Source organism: Dermochelys coriacea, chromosome 15 (genome assembly GCF_009764565.3).
Source record: "Dermochelys coriacea isolate rDerCor1 chromosome 15, rDerCor1.pri.v4, whole genome shotgun sequence".
Classification (NCBI taxonomy): Eukaryota; Metazoa; Chordata; order Testudines; family Dermochelyidae; genus Dermochelys; species Dermochelys coriacea.
Genome location: NC_050082.1, coordinates 22,944,671 through 22,971,833, shown reverse-complemented (window position 1 = coordinate 22,971,833; position 27,163 = coordinate 22,944,671). Strand labels below are relative to the sequence as shown.

At 42.0% G+C, this 27,163-nt stretch overlaps 1 protein-coding gene across 2 annotated transcripts in view; it reads left to right on the top strand.

The window, feature by feature from the left end:
- LOC119843466 (transmembrane protein 132B-like) overlaps positions 1 to 27,163 on the top strand; it is a 368,538-nt gene that overhangs the window by 294,597 nt on the left and 46,778 nt on the right. For both annotated transcript variants that reach the window (XM_043498093.1, XM_043498094.1), the window contains exon 5: positions 13,150 to 13,293. In XM_043498093.1, the coding sequence (XP_043354028.1) occupies positions 13,150 to 13,293 (144 nt within the window). The remainder of the gene's footprint in view (positions 1 to 13,149; positions 13,294 to 27,163) is intronic.

Below are 27,163 nucleotides of genomic sequence, written 5' to 3'. Positions count from 1 at the left end.
TTACTGTAGATTCAGTTATACAGGAGAAAAACAAGATTAGAACAAGTTTAAAGTCCCTGCTTGGAAGAAGGCTTTGGGGCTGGTCGGTAGGATAAAGAATTCTGTTAGCAATCTTTGTCACAGAAACACACTGTGATTTTTTTAAAGTAGACAGGTGCTTTTATAGAATAACAAGACATTTGGCTCTTTGCAATATGATGATTCTATCAAAAATCATGGCTACAGTCACTTTCTATTTTCACTTCTTAGTCAGAAACATATGTTATCAACCTGCCTACAGTTGTCTTCTCGTTCTATTGTATTACATGCCTCCTTTGAGATATCAGACGCCATCTCAAAATGTAACATTTTACAAAAGTTTAATTTTGTGAGGTCTTCTGTGATTTTCCCCGAGTATATTCAACCATCTGTGGCATGGGAGTAAATGTTATCATTTTTCACTTAAGAAAGGTAACAGATGATACCCAAGGAATGAAAGACTTACCAGCCTTTTGTTTGCAGTCTACTGTTTTTTCTCATGGTTTTTGAATTAATGGCTTTCTGTACAACTGAATTTCTGCTAATCAACCAATAAATTAACTGTCTGAAAGACATGTTAGGCATTCACTGGCTATGCAAAGAAGGCCATTCAAGAGGAAAGGAGTAGGAATCCGTATTTGAATTTTATGGAATCAAAGGCTAGAGGAATGTGAGATTTGTCTAAATAAAACATTCACCATATAATTTAGAATAGACAACAGGGTGTGATTTTAATGTCACACTGTTTCTACGTTGGTATAACTTCAATTCTTCAGTGGAATTACATCTGATTTATACCAGCATAGCTGAGAACAGAATCAGGCCAACAGTCTCCACAAAGATCTGGAAAAGTTCTGCAACTTTTTGAGAAACTATCTCCCAGATGCTGAAGACACATGGAAAAATATTGATATTCTAAAAAGAAGTGACTGAACAGTTCTGAACCATACAGATGATATTGTCTTTTTCCACAGGAAACACATATACAACATAGAAGTTCGCTGAGAAATTCAATCATGGAAATCAGGAAAATGGGACTTCACCCTGAACTTGAACAAAATTGAGGTCATTCCTAATAAAAATGGAGAAGAAAAAGAGATAATCAGATGTAGGGACATGACTGAACAAGCAAATACTTGAGTAGGTGCAAGGTGAGGAAGTCTGCAAAAACAAAAACTTAGAAAAAATCAGGCCAAGAAAGAATATTGGGAAGTGAAAAAATCTTCATTAAATGGAATTTGAAAATTATCTTGGGGTGCAACCAATACACTGTACAAGAAATCACATTAGAGGAGTGGAAATAATTAGTATCAGAACGAAAAGCCAGAGAAAGTCTCAGGCAAGTTTAAGGCTACCACATTGCATGGATGAAATGACTTTTAACGTGGATTTCAAAGGCTAGGAGATAAAATGGACGTAGAGAGTGAGAGAACATTTCATAGAGGGGTGAGGGGCAAAACATGTAAGGGCAGCATACATTTGAAGAATGTGCCCACCCAAAATACAATGGCTAAGATATGAGAAAGCCGTTGAGTTTGCAGTGAATGGTGAAGGCTGCTGCTGGTTCTGCCTGACCTGGCTACAAATCTACACTACTGTTTTTTCACTATGTCTGATGCGGGTTTCAGAGTAGCAGCCGTGTTAGTCTGTATTCGCAAAAAGAAAATGCATCCGATGAAGTGAGCTGTTGCTCACGAAAGCTTATGCTCTAATAAATTTGTTAGTCTCTAAGGTGCCACAAGTACTCCTTTTCTTTTTATGTCTGATACAGGCAGTTATTTGATGGGAAGCAGATGAGAAGTGCCGTTGCATTACGCTGGGTGTACTTCTCTGACGTCAGAGTTATTGTTAGCAAAGCTGCACGGCTTTCAAAATTCCATTTTTTAAGTTAAGACAGAAAAAGGGTAATTAATGGCAATGTTTAGAACATTGTCTACTTGTGAGAGCAAGAACTGGATATGTAAGAGATGTATACTGTAGTTTGGCATTATTATCATTTTTTAAAATTTATATTACCGTTGCACTTAGAGGTCCCATCTGAGATCACGGCCCCACTGTGCAAAGTGCTGCACATACATAGTAAGAGACAAGGTGGGTGAGATCATATCTTTTATTGGACTAACTTCTGATGGTGGAAGAGACAAGCTTTTGAACTACACAGAGCTCTACTACAGGGCTGGGAAAGGTACCCAGAGTGCCACAGCTAAATACAAGGAGAAACAGAGTGTTTAGCATAGGTAGTTAACACATATTCTAAGAATCCATTCAAGGTGAAGTGGTCCGTTAACACCTAGGCAGTCGTAGGACAAAAAGGGAAGTTGCAGAAGTGGGTTGCAGATTGTTGTAATGAGCCATAAATCCAGTGCAGGGCCGGTGCAACCACTAGGCGAACTAGGCAGTCGCCTAGGGCACCAAGTGGTTGGGGGCAGCGGTGGAGCAGAGGTAAGCTGGGCGGGGGGCGGTGCACAGGGGAACTGCTCCCCGCCCCAGCTCACCTCTGCTCCGTCTTCTCCCCTGAGCACTGCCCCGCTCTGCTTCTCTCCCTCCCAGGCTTGCGCGCCAAACAGCTGATTTGGGAGAAGCGGCGGCGTGCTCGGGGAGGAGGCGGAGCAGAAGTAAGCTGGGGCGGGAAGCTGCTGCACGCGGCTCCCTGGGTCGAGGGGAGAGAGGGGGCGACGGGGAGCTGCCGCGGGCCGGGTGGGGGGGAAGGCAGCTTAAGGTGGCAGTTTCGCCTAGGGCACGAAACCTCCTTGCGCCGGCCCTGATCCAGTGTCTTTATTAAAACCATGATGTTTAGTGTCTAGGAAAGTTATGTATCTACGCTCCCAGGCTCGTCTTTTGCAAGTGTTGTGCAGGTTTCCTTTGAGGACGAGGACTGAGAGGTCAGAAATGCAGTGATCATCTTGTGAAAAGTGTTCGCCCACAGTTGATAGGGTGTTTTTGTTTCTTATCATTTTTCAGTGTGAGTTCATTTGAGAGCTCAGTGATTGTCTGGTTTCATCCACATAGTTGTATTTGGAGCATTTAGTGCACTGGCTGAGGTACACCCTTATATTGATAGGCATATGTCAGACCCATTGATCTTGAAAGATGTGTTGTGGGGAGTAATGATCATTGTAGCAGTGGAGATTTGTCTGCAGGTTTTGCACCTGTTCTCACAGCAGAGTCTGGGGCCCGCTTTGATTTGTTTATGCTAACAATCTGTTCCACTTCGTATTTAGCTGTGACACTCTTTGCACCTTTCCCAGACTGGAAGAAGAGCTCTGTGTGGCTTGAAAGCTTGTATCTTTTCACCAACAGAAGTTGCTCTGATAAAAGAGATTACCTCACCATGTCTCTCTAATATCTAATATCTCTAATATCCAGGGACTAATATGACTACAACAACACTAGTGAGAGACAGTCCCAATCTCTGAAGAGCTTGCAGTCTAACATCATGATACTGCAACAATTTAAAGTTACTTTAAAAAATATATATTCTATAATCTCATTTCCAAATAATGTTATCTTCACAATTTATATGCTAAGGATATGATCATTCCATTTCCTAACTCAAAAGAATTGCATCTGTTACCAAATACAGTTTAATTATAAAAACAATACTAATCATATATTTTTTATGGAAGAGGGCTTGTGATTGTGGTAGATTTGGGAAATCTAAGGATATAGATCCATATCTAGAGGGAGACTATGGTTCTGTTCTAAGATTCTTGGCTGTATTATCAGCATCAGATTCATTCTCTGATATTTTGAGGTATTCTGACAGGCAAGATGCAGGGCATGAACTCACCCTCTTCTCCGCCTCAGCATTTTCAGGACTGTAGAAGATTTCTTTTCCAGTTTCCTTTGTAGTCTTCAGGGGCCTGATTCGCCCTGTGCGCTTTGGGCAGTCATTTTACACCTGTGCAAAAGTGGGTGTAAAATGCTACCCTTCTGATTTGTCCCTGTTTTACACTCCCTGTGCTTAGGTGTCAATGAATCACTTGGAGATTGCAGTTAGGTTGACCATGACCTCGAGGGGTGGGAAGTCGCTGAGCAGTTGGAAATCTGAGCTGTGAGTGAGAGAGAGAGAGAGAGAGAGAGAGCAAATGTGCCAATAGCTATTTTCTAATGCCACTTCACAGCTTTCTCCCTGAAGAAATGAACAGAACCAAAAAAAGCCTTCATGAGTATGGAACTGAATCACATAATTATTTTTTTTTAAAAAATATATGTGATACCTGAAGAAACATGGATAAAACCTTCCTGGTGTTACTTGTAAGAGTGAACAGAGGTTAGCTGAATTTTTGTGCCAGTGAATGGTGAAAGTGACAGTGAACTACTGTCCTGCTACCTGCATGGAACTATAAATAGCTCCATTTCTCTTCTCGGAGAGCCTTTCAGAAATGCTGTTCAAAGCAAAGATTTAAGAAGAGCTGAGAAACAATGAGGAGTCTGAAAATTTCTGTCCCTTTTAACATCAAGTTCTCAACCTGTCAATTCTTCCTTTTGAAACCAGGGCTGCTGAGGGCTATTAGACTGAAGAGAGCTACTCGTTGTGTGCTATTTAAAGATTTCGGGCTGGGGTTGGGGTTGGTACATACTCCTCCAGTGGGAGATATCACGTCTTCCAAAGTGAAGCATGCTAAACTGACCTAAGGCCACTTTACTTCTGAATGAGAGTGTCCACACAGGAGCTTAATCGCTTTAACAAATCCACTTTCAGTTTGCATTAACTTTCCAAGTGTCCCCATGTAGGCCAGAGAGAGGGCCTCCTAGAACCCCAGGGAGCATAAGGGGGAAGGGTAGACACTGCATCATCCTCTATGAAATGGAAGCCTCCATTCTCTTCTATGTCCATCCAGCTCCATCATCAACTGAGGGAGAAAGACAGCAGGGAAATGACCCTGCTGCCTCCCTGACTGTCTGCTCTCTTGCTAGATGCTAGCTTTTGCCTCATTGTGTGCTCCGAATGGCCCTCAGCAGGCCCCTATTGGACAGGGAGAGGAGGCTCCTGCTTGTGCATTGTATTGAAATGATGGTAGATATACATTGGCTGGGCTATGACTATGCTATTCATTCACATTTTGAAGGGCAGCATTTGTATTTGCATGAGTCATATGGCTTCACTGGATCAAGTCGCTAACGCGTTTGGAGCACCTAGCAAAAGAGCTAAATCTGTGGTGACACTTGTCGGCCAGCATCTCTCATCTGAGGACCTCAGAGCACTTTGCGGAACTTCACAATACCCCTCACAAATACCTCCCCAAGTAGATCTTATTATATACCTATTTTGTGCGTGGCTTATCAAGGTCAGCTAGTAAGTGAGAAGCAGAACAGGGGATACCTAGATCTATCTCCCAGAAGTCCTGATTGCAGATGCTTGCTGTAGCCATGAGAGAACACTGCTCAAGGATGGGGACAATGTATATCATGCAATGTATGTATTTGAGTATTCTCCTATAACATTAAAGCAGCCGTTATTACAGAAGGATATGGATTTCTGCCCAGGTAGCAGTCATGACAGATGATGATTACCCAGATGAGCAGTAAAATCATATGATAATGCAACCCTATATTTCGATTAGTGCTGGCTTTACTTTTCAAGCCAGTAAATTGCCAACTCTTGCATTATAGCAATGATATAGTATTCGCTCCATCTCACGCAGTAAGACACGGCTGGCTGAGAAACATTCAAAAGAAATGTTTCAAAATGGTCATTGCATTTTTTTTTTTGGTTGGACATGCTTTCTTAAACCAGTAGCGCTCAAGGTCCCTGGGCAAAATTGCAAATGGTGGCCAGAAATTCAAACCCATAACTCCTATTATAAAACCAGATGGGATCACTGTCATCATCTACTCTGACCTCCTGTGTGCAGGTGCTGGCTTCTAATTTTCCCCAAGGGGTGCTCAACCCCCGCTCAGCCCCCGCCCTTTTCCCAAACCCCTACCCTGCCTCTTCCTGCCCCGGCTCCAACCCCATCCCTGCCCACACTCCACTCCTTCCCCCAGAACCCCACACCACCTATTCCTGCCCACACTCCACTCCTTCTCCCAGGACCTCACACCATCCATTCTTGCCCCCGCACCACCCCACCTCTTCCCTGACCCATTCTGCCCCTCCAGCAAGCGCATCCCATCCCCGTTCCCTCTCCCTCCCAGCGCCTCCTGCACGCTGCTGAACAGCTGTTCTGCAGCGTGCAGGAGGTGCCAGGAGGGAGGGGGAACAGTTGATTGGTGGGGGCCACAGGTGGGCGGAAGTGGGAGGGGAGCTTGGCTGCCGGTGGGTGCTAAGCACCCACTAATTTTTTTCCCTGGGTGCTCCAGCCCTGGAGCACCCACGGAGTTGGTGCCTATGCTTCTGTATAACACAGGCCATAGGACTTCCCTGAATGAATTCCCATTTGAACTGGAGTATATCTTATCATCTGCTCTGAAAAGTTATTTCTTTATCCAGGAAAGATATAAACCTTCCTGCTTCTGGTTTTTAAGACAATCTCTAACTATTAGGGATTAGAAGAAGGCTTCCCTGGAGAGAGATTATTCCATATCACCTAATGTGAGACTTCTTGTGAGACTTCCCTAATGTGAGACTTCCCTGGAGAGAGATTATTCCATATCAGCCCAATGTGAGACTCTGAAACATGATGGCCACCAATAAAGACAGGATACTGGACTAGATGGATCGGGGAACTGAACCAGTATGGCAATCCTTGTGTTCCTTAACAGAAAAGATTGATATATATTGCTTTGCCTTCTTGGGGTTTCTGAAATTGTTATTTAATTTACATTTCAAAAAGAATTTATTGTGCAAGGGTGTGAATTTGGGCACCGATACTGCAATCCACAGCCTGTAGGCAGACTGCAGCAACCGGATGGAGTCGCATGGGAAAGGAGCATCAGGTCCACGATTATCATAAACTAAGTAGCACTGTGTTACCATAAATGTCCAATATGACAATAGTTTTACTATCCTGAGAGCATTCCCAATGTGTTTTATAAAGATTACCAGTCATTTACTACTACATACAGCTGGCATAAATTTACCAGATGACTGTTCAGATACTATGCTAGATAATTAAGCATGCTTTAAATACCTACCTAGAGAGATCATTCTTAAAGTTTTGCCATATACACTCCATGCAGAATAGGCAATTTCAAAATAAGAGATGCAACTTTGTCAAAGGTCTGCTTCAAAAATTATTATTGATCCCCTGCTGGGTCCTCTAGAGTGCAGTCCATTAAAGCTCCCAATAAAGTATCCAAACCTGATTGTCAGATTGGTTGGAATATCCCTTTATGGTTATTAATTCAAATTACCTACTCTAAGTAGTGGGGGAAGATGCTGAGAAAAGATAAGGAACAGCAAGAAAATTATTCAGAGAGTGTGTGCATAAATAGAGATGAGAGATTCTAGCTCCAGCTACCTTTTGTTCTCTGACATGCGGTCAGTGTTGTAAAAGGAGAACAATCTTTTCATGCATCCTCTATTGCATGGGACACACAATGGCATTGAAGCACAAACCCAGAGACCTCAGTGGGTTTTTCTTCCATGTGGTTTGCCAAAAGCAGTCAGGTGACAAGCTTTCTCCTGCTTTGAGAATTTCCCATCCTTTTATTGTCACAACCTTTAGTTTACATTTTGGAACACGAGTGTCAAGATGTTTAGCACAGCTAGCTTTGTGAATAAAGTCTGCTGGGACCTTATGGGCTGAAGCAAAACGGTAGAGCCTGTTCTCAGGAAAGGTCTCTGCTAACAGCAGAGGATACTGGTGTTCAGCTAAAACACAGAGGACTGTTAGACAGGTTGCAATTACTCCTGCCATGTGCATCAGGCTGCTTTCTGAACCTCCACTTAATGGGGTGCAGATCGGCTATTATGAGGTTTTTTTTTTTTTAAAAATGGCATCTTGCTCAGGTCACATATGTGATGTTGTTTATGCTGCTAATCAGGGTTCAGCTTTGGCTGCAGGATTTGCATATCATTCCTGGATAAACCTCAAAAAATCACCAAATTTCTTTCTTTTTTTTTTTAATGACATTACAGGAGCAAGTTTATAAAAAGAATAGCAAACATCAGAAATCTCAGCTTTGACCTCCATGAATTTCATGATACAATTGCCATTCTAGCTGACACCTCTGAGATCCTAGCACATGCTGTGTATAGTACACAAGTTAAGGAATCAGTTTCCTCCAATATATGTTTTGTTAGGAGATAAGACAGTAAATAAAATTTCATTTTGGAATCTATGAACAAACATATTTGCTCATATGTGTTTGTGTGAGATCAAGTGTTATTGCAGTGCACGCTATAATATACATCTAGAATAATTAGGCTGATATGGGCTGCATAAAGGCCATGAAAAGAATCCGCGATTAAGAATCTCTCTCTCTTCTATAGTTTAATCTACCTTAACTTTGTCTGCAGGATGTGGCCTCCTACCTCTTCTTCCTTGGGGATCCCAATATGAATTAAATCTATTATGCAGGAAAACAAAAGTGATAAAGGATGACCTTTAACTTTGGCATGATAGCCTGCAGTATTTGTGATTTACCATCTGTCATAGTCGATCATTCTTAATAATGATAGAATTTATAAAACGTTAACATGAGGAAACAGCTGGAGCCTGAGAAAGGGTAGAGGAGCAGGGATATGACCTTCTACTGACATGAATGAATGTTGGAAGTGGGGGGCAGGGCATACAGATTCTTCTGGGCATGATTCTGCCACCCATGTACGTAGAGAATAGTACGTGACTGTGTAAGTAGTCCCGGTGGAATCAGCAGAATTATGCATGAATTAAGGTACTGCTCAGGTGACTAAAAATAGCTAAATTTGTAATTTAAGATCTTTCAGTCCCTTCCCACGCAGAACCCATGTTAGTTTCAGTCATGGGTATGTGAGGACAGCAGGATCAGGCTCCCAAGTATGACCAGCGAATAATCAGATATTGATCAAGCTCACTGCTCTCCTACTGGGATTAAAGTGTGAGACTGGCCACTTGGTATAAGGCAGAGTCAATGGAGTGTAACTGGATTAATTTAAGGAAACCCTCAAAGAACAATGAGCACTTATGGAAGATTGTAAATGTTCCCTAATGTTTAATAAACACATAATCTCAGTTGTACGTTCTCACCATTGGGTGAGAAAGTGGCAGATTTTACCTGTGAGTCACAACAGATATGCGGTAGTGGAAAATATAAATAGCTTTCCACCAAGTGCGGTTCATTAATATGTATTTGAATCCTACAACACTATTCAACTATGAGGGAAAAGTACACCAGAATTGTTCTGGATTATAATAATTTTAGCAAATTATCTAATTTATATATTAAGCTTGCTTAATAGACTTACATTGCCTTGCTCTTTGATCTGAAGCAAACGGTGGTGAATAGTTTATCTAATGAGGTTAAAAAAGACCCACGTCACACCCTGCCCTGTAATTTACATTTCTAAGAGATGCCATTATGGGACTGGAGAATGGGTTCCAAAAGATTAGTTCCAATGTTACAAATTTCTTTTCACGAGATACACACAGGGGGGAAAAATAATAATAATAAAGGAATGCAGTTCTGCAGACAAATGTTTCATCTCCATGCCTTCTTCACTAAAGACAATCATTTCAACTAAATGCCAAAAGGCATTTGGCTGTAACATTTGTCAGCAGAACAGGGCTGGCTTTAAGTTTCCCTCCTGATTTACAATTGAATGTTTTTATTAGATTTACTGTACTGCAACATGTTTTGTTAACCTCTAAGAAATAAGCCGGCCTGTACATTAATCAATAGGATTGATATTCATCCTCGTGTACAGGGCCAGCAGAAGGTCCTCTGCATTACTTAAGTAACACAGTGCACATAGGGATAGGATGTTTGCAAAATGGCTGCTCACGGATACTTGTGTGGAAGAAAAATGCTCTTGTGGTTAAGGTGTTGGACTTGGGACTAAGGAGACTAAGAGTTCAATTTCTGGCTTTGTAATAGACTTTGTCTACACTGGTGGTGATGTGTAGGGTATGTATAGCTATATGACACAGTGTAGCAGTAGATGAACCGCTACGCTGATCTGTTGGCCAAGAACCTCCACCACAGGTGAGGAATGCAGTTCTCGGTGCGGCGGAGCCCCTCCGCCAGGCTATGAGCATGTGTTTCAGGGGAAGACGCCACGCTATGCAGCACAGCTATTTAAAGCCTAATTATTTGGGCTTTTCATAACCCTCTTGTGGGTTTCATAGAGGGGGTTCATTAATATCCACTGCCGTCATTCCTCAATAATCCCTACTCTCGGTAACGCATACACCATGTTAATAGGGAATGTTGGCAATCACAGCTTTATCATGACTCTTGACAAGTCTCCCATTCATATTTCCCCACTCCCTGGTTTGTCCAAAGCAATGAGTTGTAAACATTTACAGTAGATGCACATAGGGTTTATTCATATTCAAATAAAGCCATTATCCTGGCCTGGAGTTTTGGTAGTTTTCTACTCTTCCTCTAGAATATAAAGAAAAGGAGTACTTGTGGCACCTTAGAGACTAACAAATTTATTAGAGCATAAGCTTTCGTGAGCTACAGCTCACTTCATGTAGTGCCATCTAATCAGGTTTAGGTTTTAATTAAACAGCTGTCATTTGCTTCCTAGTTCTGTTGCGACCTGATGTTGTATTAAATTTTAATTTAGCCTAGGCTGGATAAGAAGTAGATTCCTTCAGACAACAAAGAAACACTATTAGCAGGTTACAGTTGTTATTAAGAAAAGCTCTGCTGAAGTGCTAATGCATTCAGGTACAGAGAAGGAATTAGAGATAAACACTTATGTAATTATTATTCAGGGACAGAGCAGGCAATATGAATATGCAGCTCCCACATGAGTTAATAGAATTCCATTTTTGTATGCTATCTATACTTTTTTAAAAAACCCTCAGTTTACAGAAGCCAGACACGGGTGTTTACCATTTCACATCTGGGACGTTTTAGTCTATGTGGTTAAGATCCTCAGCTGGTGAAGCTTGGCATAGTTTCGTCAGCTTCAGTTCTGCCAATTTATGCCAGCTGACCTGTAAATCAATGTTATTACCCTTCTGTAGATTTCAGGCACTGTCAGTAATAATCACTATAGACATGTTAAATTCAGGAAACGGTTCGTCTCTAACAAGCCCTACTACAAAGATGTAAAAGACACCTACTTGAGTCTCTCTGAAATGTTGTTACTTGTCAAAGATCCATTTTAAAATATATATATATAATATATATATCTTATGGACAGGCAATTAGTTCAGTTCAGACTTCACACTCTTTCTCACAGAGGAAATACATTTTTGGAGTCTGAAAATAATTAACTCGTAAAAAGGCCTTAACACAGTCTACTGTAGTTGCATAACACTGGATCCAAGCATCTGAGATATTGATTTTATATCATAACTTTTCCTCCCAGTGAAGTTTATTTTTGTGACGCAGCAACTGCTAATCAGCACGGCGAGTTTCTCAACATGCTGAGAGGAACACAGGGCAACACTTTATGTCAGGATCATTATAAAAGTATTTCAGAACATCCAAAAATAAATGGGCTAGTGATGTGTCAATTCTTAGACCTATTCTCTTGTCCTCAGCTTCCCAGTTCAGATGAAGTGTACAAAAGGAATAACAATCCTTTTGTAATCTTTGCATTAACCTTCAGTAGTGCCAAAGATGATGTCAATGTAGCCGATAATCACCAATTGGTTTTTAAAATGAAGCTTGTTGGGCCCAATTCTCCTCTCGCTTACACTGGTGTAAAGCAGGAACAACTGCTGGTTACTGGTATAACAACTGGTGCAAAATTGACATAGGTGAGATCAGCCGGGCCCATATAAGCCTTTGAAGTCAATGGGAGTCTTTCCATTAACTTTGATGGGCTTTGGATCAGGCCCTGAGTGGAGAGTTAGGTGGTTCATGTTCCCCTCCCCAACGGAAAGAGTTCTCAAAAGTAGGATTATTCAGCTGTACTTGTTAATTATGTCCCTTGTGGGACGTATTTTTCTACCTAATCCTTTGAAGAAAAACGTCGTTTATGGAAGAATGACTTGGAAAATGGCATTGTGATAAAATGGTCCAGGTGAAATGCAACTTATCACAGGGGCATCATCTCACCATTATGTTTGTGTCCTATGATATATTACATGTATACACACACAAGCATATTACTGTGTATGTATATGTGTGTGTATATATATAACGTCTGACTGTATATGGTTTGCAGGTTGCTCACCAATGGTTTTGGCATGGATGAAGCAGGCTGAATTTGATCCTATATGTCTTCTGCAATCTACATTTTTTTCTCCACAAGGTGATACATTTCGGTTTTCATTCTTGCTCAATCTGTAGTCCTTGTAAGGACTTTGCAGGGTTTTTATTTTGTTTTTTTTCACTTCTGCTTCTGTCATCTATTTCTTTTACTCATGCTGTCCTTTCCTACTTGATGACAGCTGGTTATAAATGAGACTGATCAACATAAATGAACATTAAACAGTCATTTACTGCACAAAACATCTGGTTTATGCCTTACCTAATGTAGAACAAAGAATGTAAATATGGCTTCATGGCCAGTACAATGTCTCCAGGTGGGATTTTGATGGGGAAAGATTTTAAAATTTGCATTTGGCTTTCTGTTGTTTTTGGCGCCACATCTCTTTCTAATGTGACATGAAAATGAAGGTTTCACTCAAGCCCCCAAAGAAGGAAACCACTTAACAGGCACGTCTTTTAAGGAGAATTTGGGAAACAGTGGAAGGGGGGTGGGGAGTCCTTTTATCGTAACACTTGGTATCCACTTCTACAACCACTGACATAACTTGGGAGCTAGAGATGGAAAGATTTGTGTAGCTCTATAAAGATTGTGACATATGACCCTGTCTTCTGCAAAGCATTACGAAGAATGCAGAACAAACCTGATTTATTGCATCATGCTGGCTATATCTGTTGGTGTATTTATATTTTGTATCATCAAATTACTTTAGCAGTGCACCTAATTTTTAAAATTGCAAGTCAAGGATGAAGATCAATAAGCATCATGTCTAATTTCCGACAACAGTGGAAATGTCTACATTTCGTGTGCTCGGTGGCCATGCTTCTTTAACGTGCATCCCCTTTTTGTGCATGTGTGTGTATGTGTAGGATACAGAAGTCCTCAACACGGCCATTCTGACAGGGAAGACGGTATCTGTTCCGGTGAAAGTTGTTGCTGTGCACGAGGATGGTTCTGTGATTGATGTTTCAGAGTCCACTGAATGTAAATCAGCTGATGAAGACGTCATAAAGGTAAAGTGGCTAAACTAAAGTGTGCAAAGTGGAGAGATGGAGCTTCTCCTTTCTGCCCCAACTCATCGTGCCCCTGAACAGAAGCCAACCACAGTCTCTGTCCTTGTGCTCTCTGTGGCAATTCAGGCCCTCAACTTTGCAGTCATGGAGACCCACTCAGAAAAGATCCAGTGTCAGTGTTCAAAAGGGCATTGACATTGGATTTCTGGAGGTTATGCAGGGAGAGCATGTTCCTTCTGTATTGTGGAACCCAGCAATACAGGTGCTGCCTGTGTGCCTAGCAGAAAGGCTGGTGTGAATCCCTGGATTGTATAGCATGAATGCATGTACATGGAGTGTGCAGGGCCCTCAGTGGTGCTAAACCACCAAAAGAGGGAGAATGGAATCATGGCCCTGCTTCTTTTTTTGCTTGCTAGCAGATCAATGCTGCTGAGGGGAAAGCACATGTTGTCTGGTGTAATACTTGGGAAGAATCAATCCGTCATTCAGGCACCCTTGTTGCCATGCAGTCCTTCTGCACCCATTATTACATAAATAGTAAGAGTTGCTAGGATTGATATATTGCCAGGTTGCTAATACACTCCTGACCTTTTTGACCTTGTTTTTCCAGTCCAGAGCTTCTCCTAAGCAAAGACATTGCACTCTACCAAATTCCGAGGTGCCTTTGTGATGTGTATAAGAGTGACGATTAGACCAAGAGTGAAATTCCAGTACTATTGAAGTCAATGGCAACATTCCAGTTGATTTAGTGGGGCCAAGATTTCACCGCAAAGGACTTAAACTGAGTTCTCCAGAGGTGAAAGACTACTTGCACTACTGATACATTATGCCACCTGGTACACAAGAAAGCAGATTTTTTTAAAAAAAAAACTTCTTTATAGTAAGATCTATGACTTTTTAAACCACCTTGTCCCACCTACTGTAGCAAAAAAGCAGACTTTGCTTTCAAATGTAATAGATTAAATTGGTTCCCTCTACATTAACACCAATCACTGGCGAGACAAAGGCATTGTAAATATGACCTTTTCAAGTCATTGATTGTATAACTTTGCCACTGTTGTTAACATATAAAACAAAGTCATACAAATTATTATTATGTAGACATAAGAGTAGAAAAGCACTGTAATTGTGTGTTTATTATGTCTGCTTTTTGTTGGTGGTGCATAAGCATCAGATCTGAGTAGGATTTATCTTACCTTTATCCTTACCTCTGTGGAGTTTTCAAAGAGTAGTCTTGGAATGGTAGTTGTTTTTCTTTTTCTGAGTTGCATGGACACAGCTGTTACAGAAGATAAGGCTACCTCTTCTGCAAACAGAGATCCTGTGACCCAGGAACTTTAATACTAACTACCTCTGTAATCTTTGACAAAGAACATTCCTTCTGGTCTTCTAGATAGTAATTATGTCTTCTCTAAATACATTTCTAGATCTGACAGACCATATTTATATATTCTCTGTAGATTCCTATTTGAAGCCCAAAGTCCATGTCTTAGTATTTTAACTCTTCATTGTAACCTTTTTTGTAGATAAGACCATAGAGGTCTTAGTAGATAGCACATACTTTGTCAGAGAATTTTTCATGCTATCTTAGGATAACAAGAAAATGTATATCGTCAACCTATTATTCATTTTGAAGTATATGTACATGGATTTTCACTGGATCCAAAAATTCACCCTCTCGCCTTATTTAAAAAATACTTGGAATGACTTCATTATCAGCCATTGCATCTGGTATGTGGTAACCAAACACATTTCAATTTATCTCCAAAGACAATAAAGGGGAGTGGGTTAAAGAACTTATTTTGTAACATTACTGGTGAAATTTTAGGATATCTATTGTCAAACTAGAGAAGGTGTTTGTAGAAGTGTTACTAGAAAAGGAGGTGTTTTCATCAGTATCTTGTAAGTCTTGATAAAAATCGCAAAAAAACCCCCAAAACCCAAGACATACTTTGGCATGCTGCATTTTATGAAGTGAGCAAATTCTCTTATGACACATGTGGAAAAAAAGGAATTGTGCTGAAATGTGTACTGGACTCAACATGCACTTCAATTCAAATTTCATTCAAATTCTCTACATAAGGTAATTGATTAAAGAACTACAATGATGTTCTATTGTCAGGTCTGGAAGGATCTGAACCAAATCATACAACGTATCAGAGGGGTAGCTGTGTTAGTCTGTATCCACAAAAACAGGCTTTAAGTCTTGAAGTCTGGAAATCATACTGCATCACCCTCATCATCAAATTCAACACAGTATTTTATCCACAAACAATTTTTCCTGACTGCAGCTTCTTTAATTATGTTATCAGTTGAGGTTTTCGCGTTCCCAGACCAATGCTCTCAGGCTTTGTGCACGTTTGTTCAGGTTTGCTTGTATCTTTTGTTTCACTCTAGCCAGAAACTACAACCCAACACCTAAGTTGGTGACAAAATCGATAACCAGGCAACTTTTGCTTGCTTTTGGTTTTTTTGGGGGTGCACACTTAGCTCTCGTTTTCATGAACACAAATAATTTCTGAGTTATCTAACAGATACCAATTTACAGTATAGCTGCAGGGGGAGTTGATGGGGAGGGGTTATTTGTTGTGCATTTAAGTAAAATGTTCATAAACTTTAATGGCCTGGTTCTCATTTGCAATGTGACTCTGGGTTTCACCACTCTGGCAGTGTAATTAAATTTGTGACCGCTTTCTGATCCAGTCACACTGCCAAATGGGTGTAAATGGACCTTAGTGTAAATGAGACTCAATCAGGCCTTATGTGTTTCTGTTTCCCATTAGATCCGCTGAAATAAAATCACATTTCCTTTTTGCTTTTAACCCAATTTCTTTGAAATCTTTACCAGAGGAAACATGAATGAATATCTCCACGTGTGACCAGCTTGATTTTCAAAGGAGCACAGTTGCCTGCTATAAATTTCACTTTTATTTTTTGCTATGTACCATGCTGCTGTTCTTATCTGATTAGAGGCTCTGTTATTTATCAAAAAGAAAAGGAGTACTTGTGGCACCTTAGAGACTAACAAATTTATTAGAGCATAAGCTTTCGTGAGCTACAGCTCACTTCATCGGATGTGTTGCCACAAGTACTCCTTTTCTTTTTGCGAATACAGACTAACACGGCTGCTACTCTGAAACCTGTTATTTATCACTTCACAATGCATTCAAGTTTCAGAGGTGTAGCCGTGTTAGTCTGTATCAGCAAAACCAGCGAGGAGTCCTTGGGGCACCTTAGAGACTAACAAATTTATTTGGACATAAGCTTTTGTGGGCTATAAGCCACAAGGACTCCTTGTTGTTTTCACAGTGAATTGTTGCTCTTGTAAACTCAAGAACTGAGGGGTTTTTTTCATTTCAGAAAACCAGATACAGGTCTGTAACACAGAGCTTATGGACTTACCTTTTGTATTAGTAAAGTGTCTACTAGTTCTAGAATTTTCTGTGGTTAGAGAAGATTGGATCACGTTAGACATAAAAAGGTCAGGAAAAAGACTTCCTCCATAATAAAATTAACATCTGCAGCCTATAGGGAGGCGTTACATTTCAAAACACTGCCTGTTTAAAATCCAGTTAGTTCAAGCAGCAGCCCTCCAAATGGGTATGCTGTCAAAGCTGGGCATGAAGTTGTTCTGGTTCCTGAATTTAAAAGGTCCACTGGAGCTGGCAACTAAATAAGGCTTGACATGACCTCTAAGAAAAGAGACAAGCTTTCCAGTTGCAGTTGTGAATTTATACACTTTGTGAAAGCGAGGCTCCTGCCCTTTGACTGCTTTTCTTTTCTTTTTCCAAAATAGGTTTTATTCTCGGGCAGAATAAGAACTAAGGGCCTGATCCTAGGTTTATTCAAGTCAATGGGAGACTTTTCTATTGACTTGGCTGGGGTTTGGAACAGGCCCTAGAACAGTAGATCAAATCCAGCACCAGTTTACACCCTGTATTATCCCATTTGCTTCAGAGACTGAACAGGGTGTAAATCAGTGCTTAATTTAGCCTGCTGTGTGAAACTTTCTGGCATCAAATTGATAGATTGATAATTGATAAAAGAGACTCTCACCTGGGACCACGCATGCCCTTTGGCTATTAGAACAGGTAGACCATTGTATTACTAATTATGTAATTAACCAAAGGCAAGAGGTCTGATTCTCATTTATGCTAAGGTCAATTTATCTCACCTTAGTCATGTAAAGGGGCCTAAAAGTGGGAGTAATTTTATTTTTTTGGATAATTGCAACAACCTCATGATGTATTTTACCCCAAATTATTGCTATGTTCTCTCTGCCTTAATTCCATCTGAATGTGTTTTTTAGCTGGGAATTTATCAGGCTCGAACTCACAGTTGTTAAAGATCTGAGTTGGAATTTAGCATGGACATGGGGGCGGGGTGGGGGGGAGGAAAGGGTTTCGCTATCTATTTCAGAAAGAACATGTAGCTGCCCCCCTTGATAAGCTCCTTTTGTAAAGTCCATATTGATTTCACTTCCAGACACATTTCCATACAAAGTTAAACCCTCTCATAAAAGTTGTCAGTTGGGTTGGATGTAATTTACTAATTTTGTGCTTCCTTACACCATTAATTCCATCCTGTATTGTTCCGTCCTAATAGCAGAGATGTCATATTTTGTTGGCCAGAACCGAGAGCATTGCATTCTTAATCTTTTATTTTTCTTTGGTAGATTATGAGTTAGTAGATTGTTAACGAGACAATCCTTTTTGCTTATTTCTGTCCTCGCTCTGAATTACAGTGATGTAATTCCACAGAATTCAGTGAAACCACTCTGGATTTACAGTGATGTAAATGAGCATAACCTGGCCACTTACTATTTATGTGTGTTACCAAGTATGTATACATTTACAGCTGCCTAGATACCATGTTGATTGGGTGCTGTATAAATATGTAGGGCCCAGATCCAAAAAGGTGCTTAGGTGCCTAAGTCTTGAGTTTAGGTGTCTAAATCCCAGTTTTGGCTCCACTGTGATCCATAAAACTCCCGCTGAATCCTGTAGCCACCTAAACTCACTAGTGACTATAGTTGCTGCCTCCGGACATGCACACGGCTACATCTCTCTCAAAGCATTTCAGTTGCCTAAGTCGAGTGCAGGAACTGATCTGGTAGGTGTGCTCTGGGAGCTACCTATTGCCCACCTTATGACTGTTAGCCCAGTGGTTGAGTACTTGCCCTGGAGGTAGGAAACCCAGGTTCAGTCCCCGCTGCCAGAGGGGGAGAAAGAATTTGAACAGGGGTCTCCTGACTTTCTGGAAAGTGCGGTAACCACTGAGCTATGCATATTGTCATGTGGGGCTCCCTCAGTCTCTCCTGTGGAAGCTGTTCTACAGTGGATAAATAATGAAAAAGTGATTGTAAAAGCGGGGACTGGACCCCGGGTCCCCCACCTCCCAATTGGGGCCATAACCCCTGGACATTCTCACTGCCTTCTTTCTTTCTCTCTGGCCAAATGTGACAATGGAACAGTCACTGGGCCAGACCAATGGGCCAAATTCATCTGTGCTGTAATTTCATTTGTTTCAGTAGAGTTAAACCACAGAGGAATTTAGCCCAGTTTTTCTTTACTGAATGGACTCTCAACCACACTTATTAGATTCACAGGGCCTGATTCAGATCTCACACCCATGTAACGCCACTGATTTCAACACAGTTATTCATGATACACCCTGTACTTAGGATCAGGGTCCTTCTGCCTAAGCAGAAGCATATATTGAAAACACCGGTGTCATATCATCCTGAGGACTGTGAGAGAATGCATGTCCCTTGTTGGTTGCCAGAGGAAAGCACTCTAATGCATTATTCCTCACTTTCTGGTAATATGCTGCCTAATTATGATGAAGGTCAAATTCAAACCATTTCTGCCCACTGCTTTTGTACCACAAACCGTATCTTGAATCCTCCATAATTAATGTTAAAGCAATAGAAGACCTAATTTCCCCTCCCACCACCCACTACTTCCTGTCTAGCAGTAGCTAACAGGGCTTCGTTTCTTTATCTGATATTGTAACGAACAGTAAAGCTGGTAGTTGACATAGATTGAAACATGACGGGGGAAGGAGAAACCTCATAGGAGAGAAGGGGGATCACACATACGCCTCCCCTCCCCTGCTAGCCTGTCCTTAAGGCCTACATCAAGATAAGGAATACATCTGGGAATGAGCTTTTCTGGAACAGGAGTAAGTGTAAACACCATTTCCGCTTCTGTGTTTGTATAGCACCTAGTACAATGGGGTCCTGGCTTGTGACTAGGCCTCCCCCAGGTGCGACTGCAGTACAACTAAATCATAATGTCTGGGTAGGATGGGCTAACTGCTGAGGCTAATGTTTTTCAGACCTGGGTCACTACAGTTAGGTGCCTGAACGTGACTACTGTGATTTTCAGAGGTGCTGAGGTGGGGAGACCATGGGCGTTTGGGGCATCTGAAAACCAAGGCGCCCAAATTCTGAAAATGTTGGCCCTAGTGCTAAAGGCCTGAGGGGGCTATTTAAGTAGATTCAGCCTCTCTGTTACCTACATGGCAGGAACTCCTTTCAAGTGTCCAAGTGCAGAATGGCAACCCTGGATTAGCGCAGATGAAGGGGTACGCAACCCCCACTTGTGCCATACTCAGAGCCAGGTGGCTGAGGGCCTTTCAGGATAGTAATTTTTCAGTGACATGCCAAGCATATATGTGACAGCTGCCATAGCAGGGATTAAAATGGGACCCTCCGGAGCTAAAAGCATGAAGTGCCCCCACTTGAGTTAACGCTCCTTAGCTGGGCTTGTTACAAACTCATGTTCTCTGTGGATCAGCCACATAAGGGGCCTGGTAATACAGAATGGCTCTTTTTCAATAGGTTTTTAATGTCTTTGTGACAGAATTAAGAGTCTTTGGCCCAGATCCACAAAGGTAGTCAAGGCTCCAAACTTCCAATTATTGCAATGTTTGCAGAGATGATGTAGCTGTGTTAATCCCGGGATATGAGAGAGACAAGCTGGGTGAGGTAATATCTTTTATTGGACCAGCTGCTCTGCTGGTGAACGAGACAAGTGCTCGAGCTACACAGAGCTACTTCAGGCCTAAAGAAGAGCTCTGTGTAGCTTGAAAACTTGTCTCTTTCACCAGCCACAGGCACCAACTTTCCAATGTTCCAGGGGGGTACTCTGCCCCAGACCCTGCCCCCACTCTACCCCTTCCCCCAAGGCCCCACCCCCACCTGCCTCTTCCTGCCCCTGCTCCATTCCCACCCCGCGTCTTCCCGTCCAGTTCCGCTCCCTCTCCTGAGCGCGCCGCGTCCTTGCTCCTCCCCCCAGAACCTCCTGAACACCTCGAAACAGCTGATCGCGGTGGGTAGGAGGCTTGGGCAGGGAGATGGAGGCACTGATGGTGGGCAGAAGGCACTGGGGAGCGGGGGAAAGCTGATGGGGGGCTGCCAGTGGGTGCTCAGCACCCACCATTTTCCCCCCTGTTGCTTTGCCATTAAAATCGCTGATCAAGGGTGTAACTTACTGTAAATAACATGGACCAGGAATATGAAGGCTAATCTTATCTATCAGTCTATCATTTCTATAGTGTCTGTCACCAGACTACCTAAGAGCTTTATTCAGTGCCCAGTCATCTCTCTCAAGGAAATAGTTCACCCCAGGACCCAACCCTTTCTGGAAGCAGTGGAAATCCTCAGATGCCAGCTTGGTTGATGGATTTACCTTGGTATCAATTGGTTTATTACAGCATGCCTTTTAGCCAGGTTTTTTTTTAAAGTCAGTTACTTCAGTGCTGTTGAAAGGTTCAGCATAGATTGAGCAGGATATGCCAACACTATCTCTCCACAGAACAGATGGTCATGGGCAGCAAGCTGCCCTGAAACTGCCTCAGCCAATGGGAGTGAGATGGTTCCATTTAGTGGGTTCAGACCCCAGGTCCAGTCAGTCTTTTTCAGGGCAGGGAGACGGCCAAAAAAGGCGTTAATTGGTGCCACTGGACGAGTATCACCAAGCCATATACTTAGTCACTGGGCCAGAGAAAATGAGAGAATGACTCTGTAGCCCAGTGCTTAAGGCACTCCCCAGCGACCTAGGAGACCCAAATTCAAGTCTCTGTTCCGATAAGTATGTAAGGATTTTATATCAAGTAGAACAGTTTCAATGAGAGAGATTGAGGGAGACCCACCCATCACCCAGTGATTCAGGCACTCTCCTGGGAGGAAGAGCCCAGAGTTCAAATCCCTGCTCCACATCAGCCAGAGTGGGGATTTGAGCCTGGGCCCCTCAAATCCTGGGAGAGTGCTCTAACCACTGGACTAAAAGTTGGGGTGGGGGCGGAAGGCAAGAGCACTCCCATTGTTCTGGGTAGGGCACTAGCTGCTAGGCAGCTTCGGAAAATGCCCACCCAAATGGGCCCTTCAGGTGAGAGTGGTAGTGGAATGACTACCTCGAGAATCTAAATTTTGGATGTAGGTGCCTAAAGTGGCAGTTAGCCACTCATTTCCTTTGTAGAGCTAGCCATTAGCCTTGCAGTGCCTCAGCCCCTACTTCCCTACCTCAGAAAGGTGGTGTGAAGATAAATACATGAAAGCTGTAAGGCAGACTCTACACTTTCACAATGGTATATAGCAAAGATTTATTAGCCTGGCACTTTTTAGACAGCTTATGGCATCACGTGTGTGTCTTCTGGAAGCTATTTTTAAATGCACAGGGTCTTCAAAGGTAGTTGGAATGTCTTGTCTGAGGGAGGAGAACACATCGTGATGATGTGCAGTCACACAGCTTTCAGCGGAGGTGCTGTTGAGAGGAAGACAAAACACAGCGACTTTAGTATTTGGCTGCCATTAGAGCAAACAGTGTAAAAGGGCATTGATCCTAATCCTGGGAAACGAGTGCTTCAGTATTTTATGTGAGTCTGAAGTGTAATATTGCTGAGGATAAACACTGAATATTTCATATTAAGAGATGAACTGAGAGAACACTGGCCAAATTAGCCATAACAAGGTTAGCAATAGCAAACTGTTGTGGGCAGAAAATGGTAAACTCTTAAAAGCTTTCACCTCAGATTCTGCAGCAAATTAATTTTGCTTTATAAACTGTAATGCATGGGCCACTTAAACATTTTAATTAGGGATGTGTGAACCTCCTGGAGTTTGCGGCTTTATACTGCTTCAACTAGTGTTCATGCTCAGAAAATGAATTCACATTTCCAAACATTATTTTCCTGTAATTAAAACAACCCGCCTGATCCCTGAGTACATACTTGGGAAGTTAGGCTGAGCCGCCAGCTGTGCAGCCACAGCCACACTGTCTTTTTCAGTGCGTTAGCTTGAGCAGAGGTAGCGCATCAGTCTACCTGCAGTGGAAAACACCATCCCAGCTGCAGTATAGACATACCCTTAGGGTTCTCAGCTACAGCCAGGCAACTGTATGGAAGTCAGTGGGGTTATATAATTCATTCCATGAAAAAGATAATACAGCCCACTGTGGTGGAACCTGGTGGGAAGTAATGATATATGCCCCTGTAGCTCCTGCTCCATTTGGGATGGATGTAGGGTGGCAATAATGCTATGCATATGACAGAGCGCCCCCAGGGGGTGAGTAAAGATGCTTTGTGCACTTCGTTTTGCTATCTAGCAGGATGGAAGAGATGTCTTCATCCTTAATGGCCCAATCCTGAAATGTGTTAAGTGCCTGCTAAGGAGCGCTGAGGCTCTGATCTCCTGCTAAAGTTCCTGGGAATGTTGGCAGCTCTCAGAAGGTGCTCAGCATCTTGTAGGATCGGGCCCTTACTTTGTGCTCCCTTGGTTCTGTGGGCCTTAATCAGATTTTGAAAGCAGTATGTTTTGTAGTTTAATTGATCCACACCTGCATTTTGGTAATGTGTTCCAAGATGCACTCCCTGGAGAGGTATAATTGGACTTGAAGACAGAGATGATGAGGCTGACACGCCACCATCATTTTGAAGTACCTGCAGTAAATTTATTTGACATAAAAAGCACCTGCCATTGACAGATACCAGCAAGCTTTCTCCTTTAGGGGAGAGGTCTCTTTTTGCATTCCCGTCATGTGGAACTGAAAACTTGAATAAAAATGATTTTGTTTTCCTCATAGGTAGAGCTGTAGGAGGTGAAATGTACAGGCAACTTGAAAGCTGTGCATCCTTGTTGTTGAGCACAAAACTTCCTTAAAGAACTGGCACCCGACTGTGTTTTTTCAGATTTTTTTTTATTTATTTAAATCCAATCAGAAAGGACATCAGCAATTTATTGGGCTGACACCAATTGGGCAATTTACACTATTTTTTTCATGCTTAGTTTAACTAACTCTGTGACACAAGAGATGGGAAATGGATGATGTTCACTCTGTGTGGTCCTTCTTTCCTTTGCTTCTTGGGGCTAAATTCAGGTGTCCTTATTCAGCAAATCCCCCACTGGCTTCAATGGGAACAGCTCCTAAGGCTTGAATAAAGATGGCAGGATTTGGCATTTTGTTTCCCCCCATGGATTCTTAGGGCCTGATTCTCATTTACACTGACATCACTTTAAGGCCTTTTTATATTGCTAGATAAAGATCCACTTTCACTGCCAGAGTGGTGTAAAGTTTCCTTAGTGTTAATGGGAATCAGGTCCTAAGTGCAGGGTCCTTGTAGTTCTCATAAGCATAAAGTAATGGTTTAAAATCCTCATTAAACTATTTATGACCAAGGTCCTTATGTTCAGCAGCAAGTGGCACCTAAATTTTGTGACAAAGCCTCTGGATGTTGCAGCTCTTCGGTGTGACAGATTGGAAATTCGCTGGCAATTCCTGGGGAGTTAAAACATGGCGGCTTTCACTGAATTAAATACAAAAACAAATAGCCCTTCTGTTGTTTATTTTGATATTGGATTCAGTTGCTTTTACTCTGCCTTTAAATTTTCAGTGTGCTACAGAATTTTGTATGGACAACATGATGTGATGTTGTAGAAGCTGCCAGCATGGAAGATATATTTTGGCATCTGGGTAGGTGGATGTTGAGGCTTTTAGCTACCGGGATGGTGTGGTTAGTAGTTTGTAATTGTTGGATAAGCCATTATGGGTGCTTCTATTAAAATGATTGGCAGTGACACAGTTAACAGCGTTGGCATTTTAAATGACATCAATAGGTTCCAGAGTTAACATATTACGGGATGAATGGGTACTGTTCACATTTAAAGCTAGTGTTCTAGACTGTGGCAGTCAACATGATCTTTTTACATTTTGTTTAGATTTGGGGTTTTTTATTTAGAACCATATGAGCTAGAAACTTAATTATGTTTTGAGAAAATGGAGGCTTAGATTCTCCACATCAGTAGGAGCGCTTCATGCAGATTGAGGGCATTCGGTGACGCAATAGTTGTAATTAGACTGGAGAAGCCTGTGGTTTAGAATAAGTGCTTAATGTGTGGGTGGGTTGGTAGGATGGCTTCTGAAGGCAGGCTTGTTACAACAGAGCTAACGCTTGAGGAGTTAGAAGTGATACGCTCAGCTTTAACCAACAACTCATAACTTGGGAGAAATTATTCAGTTCCTTTTGGTTTCAGGGTAGGCCCCAGCCCTTTTAAGTTCTATTTCTCATTTTTCCCACAGTCAATTCCTAGTTGATCTCAAAGGTGTGCCGAGACATTCTAACCACTGAACAATAATTTAAAAGATGATGAGTATTAATCTAATTTAAGTCTTGATCCGGCTAAACTTTTACTCCCAGGAGTAATCCTTACTCATGCAAGTAATACTATTTACCCCATAAAAAAGGATTACTGCTTTGGAAAGGTTTGCAGGATAAGAGCCTCAAACTATATACAACTTGTCTTTAAATAGGATATAACGGATCACTAAACGTTACTCTGCTGGTACATGCAGTGTTGTTGTATCTGTGTTGGCCCCAAGATATTATAAAGACAAAGTGGGTGGGGTAATATCTTTTATTGGACCAACTGGAGCTCTTCTTCAGGTCATGCTCTGCTGGTGTGTTTTTCAATGGACGTCCAGTCTGCTCCTGCTAGAGGGTGCTGTATGACTCAAGCTGGGGCAAAGGGTGACAGTTCTGTCCTTGCATTATAAGATGAATGTCACATTCCTGCTACACACTTGACCATTGCAAAGAACCCATAACCATTAATGCAAGTCCAAATTGGAAATCTGCGATAAGCCAAAAAAAAAGATAATTTGTGCCATAAATGGAGAAATAACGAGCAACGATACAAAGGTCCTTGCAAGTATCAAACAAGGGTTGTGAAATGAATATACACGTTAATGAAGAGGATCTAGGCATTTATTTGCATTTTACTGCTATATTATTGGCAGAGTGCTGGCAATGAGCTTAGACGCCCCCTGCTCAGAACACTGTCTAGCCTTGACAAGATTACAATTGAAGAAGACAACCACGCTGTGGACACTCTGAAAGGTAATCCTTTATTTAGTTACGAGTACAAATATCCAGCACAGCTCAGCAGTGAGGAGAGAATGACATTAGCCAGGGAGCAGAGAATGCAGATTACACAGCAGGACTGACAGCAAGTAGAGTTCTCTGCTCTAAGCTCTGTTGTCAAGTGGGATAAACTGCTAGCAGGAAATGATAGTTCCTATTCATATGCATTATTTATTTGCTCTTTTCCAATTGGTCCTTTTGAAAATACTATTTGGATTTAATTTCCACCCCTCCCCAATGGGTCTCTCACTATGTTTTTATTTGAAAGACTAAATGAAAATCTAAAGACACACAGTGCTTATTTTGATCTCTTACACTCCCCATTACCCACTTCAGGGTGAAGTTAATGTATGTTCCTCCTTATTGTTTTCCTTAATTCACTCCTTTCCATCGAGGCCCAGCACGTACAAATTTTCCAAGCCAGTTTTTAACAGCATGAGCCTACCTGGTGCTTGCTGTCTGTCATTCTAGGTGACATTTTATGCCCTCAGTCTTTTGGAATATGATGTCATTTTTTTCAGTCCCAAATGCTGTTTGGCCAGCTGATCACACCGCCTGCTGCAAAGAAATATAATATACCTACAGCACTATAGATAAATATAAGCTTTGATTTTGTCAAGTCCCCAAACCAGTGCACCAAGGTGATCTCTTAAAATGGTTTCCTTCTGGAAACTGTGCAAAAAGGGGTTTCAGAAAAGATATTCAGCATTTGGTTATTAAGCGTATACAGAGCGGCCCGCTGTTCCTTGCCGGCAGAATGTTTGTTTTAGACAAGCCTTTCAAAAGTACATATTGCCACTGGAGATTGCCTTGGTGCACTTTTTATCCCTCCCTCCTGTGAATCAAAGTTTTTAATAAGTGGGAATAGCACGGTACAGCTGTATCTCTGAAGAGTTAGCTAAAGAGTCCCTGTTATACACCAGCCACAGTCTTGTATGTTTCCCCAACCTACAAAGGGACCAGTCTCAGAGACGCTCGCTACAGAAGGAGAAAATCCTTCCTGGGGATAAATAATTCATTCCCATGTTTGGAATAATGCTTCATTTTACACATTACAGGGAGCAGGCATACTGCTGCTAAGAGACTAAGGAAAGATTACAGGAGCAGAGCCTCTCAGCCAGGCACAATGGCTCTGATTCATCCCTGCTTCTGTGCTTGAAGCAGGCACGGGGAGGTGACAGCTTGCACGTACTGTATTCTGTGGGTGCTGGGCTGGTTTTGCCCTGGAGAATGTTATAGGATGCTCATAATTGCACATCAACTACACTGGCCTCTCCTATATTCCACCCTGTGTGAGGGCCTCCTTGTGGGGTGTGGGGGGGGGGGGAAACCAGGGATGGCAGGGTGTTGTGCTTTTGCTCTTTATACAATGAAACACCACTGTGCAGAAACCACCCCGTAGGGTCCCAAATAACCATGCTCACTGAGCATATACAAACATGCATGGCCT